Source organism: Larimichthys crocea, chromosome III (genome assembly GCF_000972845.2).
Source record: "Larimichthys crocea isolate SSNF chromosome III, L_crocea_2.0, whole genome shotgun sequence".
NCBI lineage: Eukaryota > Metazoa > Chordata > Actinopteri > Sciaenidae > Larimichthys > Larimichthys crocea.
Window position 1 is genome coordinate 37,108,243 of NC_040013.1, and position 14,043 is coordinate 37,122,285.

Here is a 14,043-nt window from a genome sequence, read left to right on the forward strand (position 1 = left end):
GCATGACAGAGACAGTGTCCTTATTGGATTTTGTACAACAGTCAGTTTGCACACATTTTGAATGACATCTCGGGTCGTTGGTCAGTTTGGTTATTTCTCCTATTTTTCAGTGAACAAACTACATTACACAGATGTGATCAACTCTAACTATTTGTTGACAGAGTGAACTCCTGACAAACCTTAACGTAGTAGACAGTTGTTGTTTGGTACATGCAGACACGCTTTAACCTACCAGGCTATCTGAATTAAACCAGTTAGAGCTGCATTTAGACCGACTTTGGCTCTGCATCAAAAACACGGCTCGAGTTTTGCAAGACAGAGCTCTGTGCCTTGACTGGAGCTTTCTCACACGAATATGTTATCAGTTTCCATACAGCTTCCTCTCTTGTGCTAAATCAGCTCACTGATATTACTGCTGTTTCTCACACATTAAGACACACACGCAGAGAGATTGTAATAAAAATACATATGAACACCACCCATGGATTATTATTTTCTGTGCAGCCGATATGTGTGTGCAGCGTGCAGGCATGCATGCTCACACACCTACACACAGTCACAAAAAGAGGCCACAGATGTGTGAAACCCCAATTTACATCCACAAAAAAAAGAAACCGTACCAACACAATATCTAACACAGCAACCCCAACATACCATATATTTGTCTGCTTAGATTCTCTAGGTTCTTAGGGTGTGAAAGCATATGCTTTTTCTTGTGTATGTTAAAATGTGTGCATGCAAGTCCACAGCTCTCCTTCCTTTTAAGGCCATTCTCAGGGCCTCAACTCGCTGCCCTGCCAAGATTACACACACACGCACATACGCACACAGAAATGGAAAGGGGGGGGGGGCAGCAATGCAGTTGGCTAACTAAAGCAGCATTGCAATCAGCCAGGAAAATCCTGCCAATGTCTTCCCATTCTGATATATATGCATGCACACACACACACACGCACAAAGAGCTCTGGCTCTATCATCAACTGAATTACTTCGTGCACATGGTTAGGGCTGCAGCTGGCTGAAGAGTTGAGGGCTACTAAATATAAAACTCTATAAGCACACATACACACTGACACAGACACACACATGCAGCGTTTTTTTCACTGGCCGCCGTTTGTGCCAGAATACACACTTGCACACACCCTGAAGAGACTGAACTCTGCTTACAGTGACCTTATGGATGGTGGCGGCTAGGACAGGCAGTCAACATAGCTGCTCTGATTACTGGTTTGAGGAACTTGGGGGACTGGGTGTGCAAGCACATGCAGCCTTGCAGCTGGCTACATTTGGAAGTATTGCAGGGTTTTATGCCATGAGGTCTCATGTGGGGAACCAAGCATACATATTAGAAAAAAAAAGACATCCTGCTATGCTGTGATGAGCTGTCAAGCAAGGTCAGGAGAAGGCAAGCTGATCTTTCTTATTCCTAACTTAAATGCATGTTACTCAAACAAACCTATTCTAAATGTGGCATTTTTATATAGTCTGATTGTTGTGTTCATGTTTTAATCCTGAAGTAAGAAGTAGAAAAGTTATGACTGGCTGAAGCAAACCCCAAACAAACAGGAAACAGTGTAGGAGGCAAAACAACTCACCAAAGAGTAAAAGAAGACATTAATGTTGCAGATTCTTTGAGGCAGCTGAACACATAAATGGCTCACTAGGCAAATGCTTTGCTAGGTTCACACATAAAAATGACAATCAGTGAGGCACTGAGAGATTAAATCCATCTTCAATCATATCAACAGTAACTCCCTGCAACTAAAACAGCTGGAAACAGGAAATGACTTTGTGCCTATGTGTGTTAATTTAGAGTATGCACATACAAGTATGACAAACTGACACTGACCAGCCCTTTAAAGACTTGTGTGGGTTTCCATCGTATTGATGAACACAAACAGATCTACAGAATAATCAGTCTTGCACAAGATGAGGAACCTGCCAGCTGGTAAAAGTTTCAGTGCTATGCAGAGTTCTGAGAAGAAGCTCAACAAACATTTGCAAGAAGTGCAGACACAATCCCGTGAAACAGGCTGAACAGACATCTGCTGTACTAAGAAAAACAGTAAGACAGAAAGTGTGAGCTATTAGTGATCACATGCTGCATACAGTATATGCAGTGATGCAGACCATCTGTTTGTTACAGCTGAAAAACATGTCAATAACTGAAAAAAATCATTAAATGTTGCAAATGTAGGATGTTTAAAATTTGCTTCAATATTAAATGTTAAATTGAAACATGATTATGGCACTCTATAGGGACCAACTTTGACCCTGTATTTAATTTCAATAATGTAAAACATTACACGGTTTGAAAATGTGTTCAAAATATACTTTTTTCTCAATATTTGTACATACTTAGATGAAAAGTAGATGAGAAGATACCACTCTCATGTCTGTGCATTAACTATGGAGCTAGAATTAAGATGCCGTTATCTTAGCTTAGCATAAAGACAGGAAATGGCCAGCAACAGCTAGCCTGGCTCCGTCCAAAGTTGAAAGAAATCTGTCAGCCAACACCTCTAGTAAGTTTACCAATTTATTTTATGGTTTGAATTATGTGGTGGTACCATTTCTTGGCCAAATAAAGAAAAAACCTAAATAAGATAATATGAGATGGAAATACCGTGCAATGCATGTATGGATTGTTGTGTACATTTATGTGTTTGCATATATGTCAAACATAGATCACACACACCATTATCAAATGATTTCTTGGTTTAGAGAAAATATGTGTGTATAAATGTAAGCATGGGTAAATGTTTTTACCTTTGGAGGATCATAGAGCTCCAACTGGTACCTCTCCCCTCCTCTTCCTCCACCACCACCTTGAGCATCCCTGATCCTCCTGACCAGAAGGCGGCAGCGTTGCCAGCGGGGCTGAGAGTCTGAGATAGTGTCATCCACCAGCAAGTACCTCAGTTGGCCCTCTTTACAACAACCGCTCACCTCTGACCTTCTCTGCCTCATGCTCCCGCTGCGAAACGAACGGACACGATCCATTAATTGAGAGGCTAAACCAGCAAACATATGTGAAGAGGCCGGGGGTGTGGCTTCAGAGTTTATACAAGAGGAAGAGTGGGAGGATGAGGAGGAGGATGACACTTCCTCATTCGTGGAGGAAATCCCACCCACTCTGTCACCATTATTTGGGGGATTGTTGTTGGTGGTGGTGGGGTTGGGGGTTCTAGGAGACAGGTCCTGTGGTAAAGGAGGGCTTGGGAGGGGCCGTTTCTTGAGAAGCCGTCTTACGGTCTGCCGGATTTGACTGACAGAGAAATGTGTGATGTCAGCGTGGCCAGGGTTGGAGGTTGATGAGTCCGAAGAGTACTGTTCGGATACCTGACGACGATCATTGCCAGACACCTCCTCGTTGCTACGGCTACGAATCAACAGTGACCCACTGCCGATACTACGAGTCGACCCTCTGAGCACCACTGGGATTCCTGATAAGGAGTTTCCAGCAGCACATCGCAGTGGCTGCTCCTGTTCCCGACTTACTACCACTGGCTCCACTTTTGGTGATACCACAGCGAAACGAGCAGCTCCTCCACTTGGCCGACCCGCCTCGCGATAGTCCTGTGCCCCAGACAAAGATGTGATCCGCAATCGACCCATCACGGCCTGTGATGGGAGGGGAGATGCCACTGGGGTGGTGGAGGATGCACTACCAGTAGTGGCAGAGCATGTGGTCTGGCTGAGTGGCGTGCCATCTTTGTCGACCTCACAGCAGAAGTGCTGCTGGAAGAGGTCTGTGAACTGCTTGGAAAAGGTCTCTGGTGGGAGCACGTCATGTTGTGGCCGCTCTCTGGCGAAGCTCCGGTAGTGTCCGGCCAGCTGCCGGGCTGTGGCGATGGCATGGAGCTCGCAGAATTCCCTCCAGCCTCTTGGGGGCGCTGCCACGCCTGGGCCTCCTCCTGCTGTTGTGGTGGTGTTGGTTGGATGTATAGTGTTACCATTCATTGCAGTAACCAGACCGGCTGAGAATCACTGCTGTGAAACAAAGAAGGTTGAAAAGAGAAAGAAGAAGAAAGAGGAAAATTGGGGAGATGGACAGTTTAGAAAGAGAAAAGGGATGATTGAGGAACAAACAAAGGAGAGATATGGAAATGAAATTAGAGGCAAATCAAGATAATGTGAAGTGTTGTGCAAGAACTTGAGCATGACAGATGAAACTAGCAAAACAGTTACAGCATTACTTTGACCTCTTTGAAACTTTGAAACAGTTCAAACATTGAGAAAGGACAGCCAAAAGTCTGATTTCATCTGTACGGATTACAGAGGCCTGCAAAGAATCTCTGGCAATCAACCAATCAGAGTATCTTAATAGATAAAGGTGAAGAGTTCACAAGAACCATTCGATTTGTAGACAAACAGTCTATTGAATCAGGAGCAAAAATTCTGTAAGTGCATATATATATATATATAGATATATATATATATTATATTATATATATATATATATACACATACACACACACACACACACACATACATACATACATACATACATACATACATACATACATACATACATATAGGAAAAATCTCCTGCTGTCAAGGTGCATAAAGTGAAAAAACGTAAATGAGGAGAGTGAAGTGGAGCAGAGTCAATAAAGATGACTAAATCACTCCTAAATTACACTGATATGGATGACAGAGGCTTAAGTATTTGAAATGAATGAAAACAGACACTGAATGAGGCCCTGACTGAGGAAGTACGGTTAGAAAATTTCTCAATCAACCACACTGCCTGCTCGGCCATCTGTGTGTTTGTGTCTACATGTGGCCTTTTTCAATGTTCCTTCTGCTTTTCGTTCTTTTCTTTTTTTTCTTTCAAGATGAAGTCTTCATTATGTCAAGGCTATTACATGGACTGTGATTGCTCGACTCCACACTTCAATTTCATGCTTGATTTGTCTCCTTCTCTCTCCTCAAAGTGCATGAACTTTGACAATAAAGCTTATAAAATGGCTTAAAAAAAAGACCATTTTCACACCTAACCTGAGTTGACTTTTTTTGTACTGATGAAGTATTTTCTTTGGTTATGAATATGAAAATAAATCAATCCATGGACCATGTTCTCAGTCCACATGCAGCAGCTGATGATACAGCATGCTTGTTCACGCTAAAAAAAAAAAAAAAAAGTATTCAGCCTCTTGGACTCAAAATATGGAAGTTGCGATTATATAGTGACCATCTTAAAACCCCTTGGCTACCAGGGTGCCCTTTAATTTTTCAAGGGGTCTTGGGTAGATTTTCCTTGCATACCAATTTCCTCATTGGCCACTTAAATACATCATGAGTCATGATAAAGCACAACTTTGCCGTCATTACTCAGTGCAGAAAAAAGACATCAAACAGTCCCGTTATTCTACAGTACATATGCTCTTACCTATCTAACATGGCTGACTGAGTGCTACCTTTGTAATTACTGTACAAAGAAACGAGACAGTGGTTCAACACTTAACCACATAGTTCCACAGAAAAGAGGAAACAGGATGAATTCGTAAGCATTCAATGAGAGCCCTACCACGTCCTTCATCTTTTCAAACACCCTCTTGCTGTTCCCTGATGAGCGTATACACTGCTGACCCTGTACAGTCAACCCATAGTTACAGGTGATAAGTAGGAGGAAGGACATATTTTTAAAGAGCCACAACATGCCTGAGCTAAAGCACGAGTGCAGCTTCTTGGTTTATGCAGTCACGCCATGAATGATATAATTTTTAATAATCAGCCGCAGAGTTTCTCAAGCTTCACACTACTGTTATGCAACAAAACAATGATCTATATAAATTGTTTTATTTAAGTTTATAACATGGTAGGATTTTGCAGTAACATTTTTGAACACGGTGGCTATATTCATCACTTTATATTTCAGGAAAAGCAGTGAAAACAGGAAGAATATCTTAGAAACAATGATGCCTCACTGACCAAATATGTGTTATATAACAACTGCAGCTCATTTCTATACTGCTGTACCCTTGAGCTGCTGAACAACAGTTGAATAAACTTACAGAAAGACATCAACTACAGTAATATCAATAAGAGTTTATCATTCTCAAACTACATGTGCCTACAGTACATACCATCTTCCTCCAGTACAGCAGAGTAGGATCGACTCTTAATACAGGAAGTATGTGTAGCATTTGTGTGTGTGCATACGGGTGCGTGTGGGTTGGCGTGGGGGGAGTCATAGACTGTGGTCCAACAGATCACAGAAAACCACAATAAATAGAAGGGGAGGGGGGTCGTTGTGGTTGGACCAAACATGGAGCAACATGTCTCGTTATCTCTCGGCTAACATCTCCTTCGCTCTCCGAGTCTACGACATTCAGAGAAGAAGAAAAGTTGTGAATTCTTGAGATCGTGACTCGCGACAAGCCATCAAACGTAGCAGGGGACACGTACGTCAATGAGGGAGTGAAAACTTGGCAACGTGAAATATTGCGTCACTCAAGTTCCTGGATGTGTCCTGTCACAACAACTAATCCCCTTCCTGTACTTTTCAGAGCATGCTCAGTGCATGCCCCCTTGTGCCCCTCCAACTGGCCCCCCCAGAAGCCTGTTTCTATCTGCCTGGCCAGCCCAGCGATGACTCAGCACTGACTGACTACAGAACATGCATGCGCGCGCACACACACACACACACACACACACACACACACATATATATATATATACAGACACACATTTCCTCTTGCCATATTCCTCTGGGGGCTTGGCCGTCTCTGTTCCCATAGTTTTCCCTTTCTTTTGATCCTCTGTGTCCTCTTGTATGAGGATCTCCAGATGTGTTTGGATTCATGCTTCCTTTACTTTCACCTTCACTGCGGGCCTGAGAAGGCCACGTTCAAGTTGTGAGGGAAAACAAAAAGTCTAATACAAGTTTGCATCTCCTTTCTCTGTTCTTATCCAGGACCTTTCACCTCAACTTAGTGCTTTGTTATCATATTATTGTTTCGCTAGACAGCATTCAGCAGGAGCTGACCGAAAAAAAAATAGGCCAATTCAAACACACCAAGCTGCAAATGGAAAACATTCCCCTGCGCAACAGAGCCAAAGTTGCTGAATTCCCTCCTTTCTGTCTTCCTTACCTTACTCATCACTCCCTCCTCCTCCTCCTTCTCAATGCCTACATTCTTCACTGTGACACACACACACTGGCACACTGATTGCTTTCTTCGACTCTCTCATGTGCTTTACAGAAATCTGGCACAGCTTTCCCTGCAGCATCGACACCACAAGCAGCCTGAGAAACTGCTGCCCTGCATAACTCAATGGCAAATGTCGACATCGGTTTCATGTTTGTTGACAAGAAAGAAAAAAAAATGCAGTGACTGTTTTTAATGTCCCATCTATGACTGTGAAACTAGTTGAGGCTGCAGCTAAGCCACTGTTGTTCAAAATAGCATAACAGACAGTGACATCTACAACACCTAGAAGTCATCTGCCTTTATTAGACAGATGCATGAGTCGAGCAGGTGCGCAACAAAAAAAAGAAAGAAAAAAAAAAGTCTGCCAGGAAAGCAGCTTTTGAGGGCTGACATTTAGAGAAATGGGGAACAATCTTACTGAGTTTTACCAAATGCTAATATGGAACAATTTTCCATTAATTAATTTGTCAATCAGCAATTAATGAGAAACTATTTTGAAAATGGATTAATGGTTTAGTTCTCTGCTTCTAGCTTCTCAAATGTGAAGGCTTGCTGCTTTCCTATGTGTACCACTCATTGTAAATTAAATATCTTCACGTCAGTGAGACAAAACAAGCAGTTTGAAGATGTAATCTGTGATGGTAAGACAATTTTCTAATGATTATTCAAGAAGCTAATCAGCAGATAAATTGGTAATGACAATAATTGTCCAGATGCACCCACCCTGTGTTTGTTAGGGTGGTTTTCTCCTCTGCAACCTAATCATGTAAGTTAGACTAGATACATGGGTAAAAACAGGATTAAAAGTCAGGATAAAAGAAAAAAATAGATAACACATCTCTTACCTCATTTCATAACTTTGTTGCTTGTAACATCAGAAGTAGAACTAAACTTTTTTTTTTTTTTTTTTTTTACACAGGGGGCAACCAAAAATTGATTTTAATCTAACAGGAAGGGAAACAGGATGCGTGAAAGACACACGTGAATTGATCTTGATCAGCATGAGTAACCTCATGACTCATGTCAGCTCACTGAGTTGATTCTTAACAACACAAGTTTGAGTCAACCTCAGGATACATTGGAAGGGGGGGGTGAACGTGCAGTGCTGGTTCCGTTAAATGTCCAGACACCAACAGAGAAGAGCTTGCAGTGTGCCTATGGTAGCCAATAAAACAGTATCCTGGCTCTGGCCTATTGGGAACAGAGCCAAAACTATTGGCTTAAGCCTCAGACTAGAATGCCAACACAAACATTTGAAAAACGAAGAGAGGTGGCATTCATTTTGGTGAAAAACTGAGAAATTAAAATCTACAAACACACACAGAGACTGAGGCTTATACAACACTGAATTATCAGTGCTGCTCGTGGAAGCCCTGTTGCTGGGAGGTCCTATTTATATCTCAAATGCTTGGTATCAGCTCTCACACACCACTGTGTGCTCCATGTTGTCCCCAGCTGGGAGCAGCTCTTGTTTGATGCAATGGACACACACACACACACACAAAATAGGTTTCTGGGTGTTCAGGTCCTGTATTCATAGCAGGCAGTAACTGCTATGGCTACATATAAACGCCAGTGCAAAGACAGCTTAAGGTGCAGTACTTCTCATGGCCACTGGTTGTAAAGACTCAGACTGTGTGAAAATCAATGGAAAAGGTCAAAAGGTTAAGTTTCAATAGCGTAATTAACTTCTTGTTAATGTTTATCTTCTGATTTTGATAATTATTACACCACATTGAGGCTAAATGGGTATATGTTGATGTGTGTAAGGGAGACTTATTGACAATGGTGGCAAGCGGCACTCCTATAGAGCTGAAATTATTAGGCAACTGACAGAAAAACTAATCAGTAACTATTTTCTATTCATCAAAATTCGCTGAAATAGGTTTTATGCTGTTATTTAAACAAAAAAAAGACTATATAAAGACATCAGCTTGGGCTCTAGTAAATGTGTGTCTAGTGATGAGCATTTCCTGATGTTTTATAGACCAAACAATTCATTGGTTAACCAAGAACTGTCAAACTGGTCAACACTGGAAACAATCTTTAGTCGCAGCCCAACTACTACTATCCTTCAGCTCCACCCCCTGAATTGTTTGGACTTTTAGGCTACAACAACTGACATGATGCCAGTGAACCATATATCCAACTTCAAGTCAAGTGTTGACTTCTTACAGGAAACTATGCATGACATCATAGACACTACCACCATGTTTTTACAGTCATGCTTAAACTTGTTTTTGTCTTTTCACACACCAACACACACAAAGAGACATGTGTATAACTCACCCCAAGAATGTGTACACATGTATACCTTCATGCACTGTTTGGTTGTTCATTACTACAGAAATAGGATGCTCTCCTAATCTTCATAGTCATTATATAAAATGCAATTTACAGCAAGCCACATCCTTCTGACCTTTATATAGCCCTAGCCTTATTACCGAGATCAGCCGGATCCAATCTATTGCTTACGACTCAATTAGTCTGCATGGCATCAAGGATTTCTGAGACATCAAACAGTCCAGTTTTTCCCGTAAAAGAGTGGAAAAAATAAATAAAATAGGGGGGGGGAAAAAAAAAAAACACGGCAACATGTGCATCATAAGGCCTGGGATGAAAAACAGATTTTGTTACCACCTTTGAATTTTCATTCTCTGAATCACTGAATGAATCACAGAGCTAGGGGTACAAAGCAGCAAGAGCAAATGAGTGTGTGAATATGGGCGTAAGGGGGTTATTAAAAGAGGGAGACAGAGAGAGACGGAGGGAGACAGAGAGGAGAATCAAGCACAAAAAGGAAGAGGAGGAGACACAGAAACACAGTCACTGGAGGGACGAGGGGATAATGAGAAGGCAGGCAGGAAGTGAGAAAAACAGAACAGAAGAAAGGCAAGAGGGGAGGAGATGGTGCCAGGTTTGTGGGTGAAGGTCCAGGTGGCAAAGCCAAAGAGGAACAGAGACCAAAGGATCTTTGCTCTGCTCTGCCTGGGCAGCAATCACAGCAACAGGAAGCCCTGCCCTGCCCTGGCAAGCAGCGAGTAGTGCACACGCACGCGCGCGCACACACACACACACCCCAGAATGCACTCTTATGTCAGGGGTGGAAACAGTGTTGAATATTAAAAGGACCAGGGCTGTGACTTAAAGGTCCAGTGCGTTGGATTTAGTGGCATCTAGCAACTAAATACAGCTTGCTTTCTAAGAGTGCAGGAAAAACTACGAAGCTCATGAAAGGCCCGATCTTGGTTTGTCTGTTCTGGGTTACTGTAGAAACATGGCAGTTCAACATGGCAGACTCTCAGCCAGTTAGCTGAGCTTAGCATCAAGACTGAAAACAGGGGGAAGAAGTTAGTCTGGCTCTGGTATTTTCAAGTATTTTCATTTAGTCATTAATCGTTTGGTCTATACAGTATAAACTACTACACAAACTAATCACCGACTCTAGATAGGACATTTTATGCAGGGCCACTATCGTTTCTCCTGCATGTTTGGAAGGAGAGGGGTATTCAGTTGGTTGCAATATGCAGCCTCACAGCTAGATGCCACTAAATCCTATACACTGGACCTACAAAATGTCTTCTATGGTTTGACCAACAGTCCAAAACCTAAAGACATATCATTGGTTGTAAAAATAAAATAACTGAAGTTCAAACTATAAAAAAATTGTACTTTGAGCACAGTGGCAAGATATATAAAATCCAAGCTGCGTGCAAGCAACTTCCCAAGGTAGTGCCACAATGAGGTTAAACATATTTGCTTTCTCTACAATAGCTCCTGTCATCAAAAAGCAATTCTGAAATATTGACTGAAATATTTAAACATTTTCAAATGAACCACTCAATTACAGTCTCTATCACATTGTTTTACCCAAGGCTACAGAATGATAGTCACAATTGTTAATCCATCTTCAAAATACTTTACTAGACCATTAGAAATCTGCTTGAATCAAGTTTAATTAACGGTATGATTGTGACGTTTATTATTAAATTTGTGCAGCTCTATCCCATCCTTCTCTTACATGAACACAAACTAAATTTTAGCATAAGACTACAATGAGTACAAACCCCTGAGCAACTGTTATGCAAGCCTGTTATCAGTAGAAAAAAGGCCAGAAATTCCCATCTGAAGAGTTACCATTCAATATTGTCATGACAGGCCGAATAGGCTGTTCCACTGTTAGCTAGCACAGCATTTAACACAAACTGACACTGTGTTTTTCATCCCCTTCACTTCATGTTTTATACTTGAGCGCAACAAGCTGCTATGTATGAAGCAAAACTGGCATAGCCAGACAACTGCTACATGCAGCTAAAAGTGCTGATTGATCGGCTAGATAAAAGAAGAGGCAGACATGAAAAAGATCTGCAGTTGCAGGGAAGGGGATTGGCTGAGACTCAGTGTTCCTGTTTGTGTGAAGTGAGATGTGAAAAAGCTTTGATAATGAACAGAGCAGAAAGCGAGACGCACACAGCTTACATAATTGAAGAACATATTGTAAAGGAGGAAGTAGCGCTGAAACACGAGATAACCTCGCTCTTAACTTCCCATAGCCTGAAGAAAGCATCAGCTGATTTGAGGTAAAACAAGAGAGGGGGAGCCTGCAGCTACATCTAGAGTCTATTACAAATATAAACCATCAGTGAACCATAGAATGCTTTTTCTAGATGCAAAGATATGGAAATGTTTATTTGTGTAAAGCCTGTAAAAGTTCAAATATTTGTGGAAATGTTTCATAAGAAGGATCAACACATTATGTAAAAGAAAAGCATATAGATACACCCACAATACATGAACATGCAGTGGTGTAAGAATAACTTTTAAAACTGACAGTCTCTTTTGATAAAAGAGAACAAGAGGCAGTAACAGCTGTGTACTAGTGAAGACTTATCTTTTGTGCTGCATATGCTGTTTGTTGTTCTGATGTGTAGGCAAAATACTACTGGGTACACAGGGTTTCTGTTTTGGTTAAGAGTATTCTCCAGCTCAGTCCTGCATTCCCACAACAATGCAGGCTCCAACACAACACAATGCTGCTATTCTTAAGACGCACAGAAATAAAGCCAGGCCACTTACTGGCCATTTCCTGTGGTCTGGGAACGGAGAGAGGGAGGCAGGTTGGGAAAAGAGCGAGAGTAAAAGGCTGGATGTACAATAAGGAGGAAATCACACAGCGCTAGCAGGATTAAAAGTAGGAAACCAACTTTAAGCTGGAGTATCAAGACCGCTGTCTTTATTGATATTACAACAGAAAACAAATCTGAGGTTTACCTTAAAAGAAAACTGTATATATGATGATTATGTGTCCAGTAATTTCCAATAACCAAGTAAAATACTCACTAACAAGCATCTTTCCAGCTGTCCGGCATCCTACCAATGACTAATACAAAACGTCTCTGCACACTCTGCAGTCTATCATTATCCTGCAAAGACAGACCCTGGCATGTCAAGGAAATACTAAAATATAGGGCTCCCAAGACATAATGACAGACAAAAAATGAAAAGAGAAGTTAAGTTTTGGCTTTTTGCTGCATGGATATACGTGATGTGTGAGCAGGGGACACTCAAGAAATGAGGTCAGTAGTGTCTGTCAGGCATTACAAGCAATCTGTTTTACTTCCTGCGTTTTGTCCATTCATTACACCCTGTTACCATTTAAAAAAAAAAAAAGCTGCAACTAATGATTACTTTCATTACTGATTAGTCTGTAGGGAACCAACATTTCTGATTCATTGATTAACTTGTTGGTCTACAAAATGTCAGAAAATAGTGAAACATTTCCCAAAGTCAAAAACACAACACAACCACACAACATACAAGAGACAAGCAGCAAATCCTCACTTTGGAAAAGCTGGAAAACCAGAGACTGTGCAGTCTTTTTGTTTGAAACAAAATAAATAATCGACTCTTAATACTGTTGCAGATTCATTTTTTAAAACCATGAACAAACTGACACGTGGTTTCAGCTCTGTATGTACTAATTCTGTGTTGTATTTTTGCCTTTCAGTACAATGAAAACAGGGTAAAAAATTAAAAATGATCATGACAAGTTGTCCAATACTGTGCACACTGTTAAACTGAAGAGAAAACTAAATACATGCACAGATACATTTGCCTGCATGTACACTTTGAGCCCAGGCAAAATAAACACAGACTGACTGCGCATATTACAGAACATTAAATACGCATACACTGAATAACTAAACAATTTAAGTATGTTTCTCTGCTACAAAGCCACCAAAAGCAGACCTCAACTTATTACTGGAACCCTTAAACACAGGTTTACTTTCTGAAAAGCTGAAAACAGCAATCCATCATTCACAACTCTGTGGAGTCAAATCAATACAATTCAGCCAATTCAAGCATTTAAGACTCAAATGTTCCAGCCCGGGAGAGTACGACAGACATCACTGTCTGAAATCCACAAGCACTTTATGAATGAGTCATCCCTACTCTTGATGTTTTTCTGATTCATTGTGAATTGTGTAGACGCATGATAGTATTTAAGATGTGAGATATTATGTGTGCGTGTTTGTGTGTAACTATGCGTGGGGTTTTTGGGAGGGGGGGTGGTGGTGGGGGTAATTGACTCCTTCAGTCACTCTGATCGGCTGTGATTCATCTGCAGGCATCTGACTTCCTGGAAGGCTAATTCAGGAGTTATAAACTTTTCCACATTTGAAATTCGTGGAGGAGTGAGTTTCAGTGCTTGTGCTTACAAAATACCACTTTCTAACACAGGAACATCATCCAAGAATCCTGTTAAGAGCTCCAGTGACAGCGAAGTCTGTGCTTGTGTTGAGAATAAACTTATGTGACGTGATGCAAATTATGAATTTTGCATGAGAACGTGTTCCTACTTTCACTTCAACTTAGACGTGAC

The 14,043-nt window shown here is 41.3% G+C and overlaps 1 protein-coding gene across 5 annotated transcripts in view; it reads right to left on the reverse strand.

The window, feature by feature from the left end:
- Nucleotides 1-14,043, reverse strand: part of sh2b3 (SH2B adaptor protein 3) — a 49,990-nt gene that overhangs the window by 31,197 nt on the left and 4,750 nt on the right. For 2 of the 5 annotated variants that reach the window (XM_027277735.1, XM_027277732.1), the window contains exon 2: nt 2,770-3,990. In XM_027277735.1, the coding sequence (XP_027133536.1) occupies nt 2,770-3,963 (1,194 nt within the window). In that variant the 5' untranslated portion in view covers nt 3,964-3,990. Of the gene's footprint in view, nt 1-2,769; nt 3,994-6,092; nt 6,384-14,043 lie in introns of those variants that run through there. The other 3 variants (XM_027277733.1, XM_027277731.1, XM_027277734.1) reach the window with 2 other exon arrangements.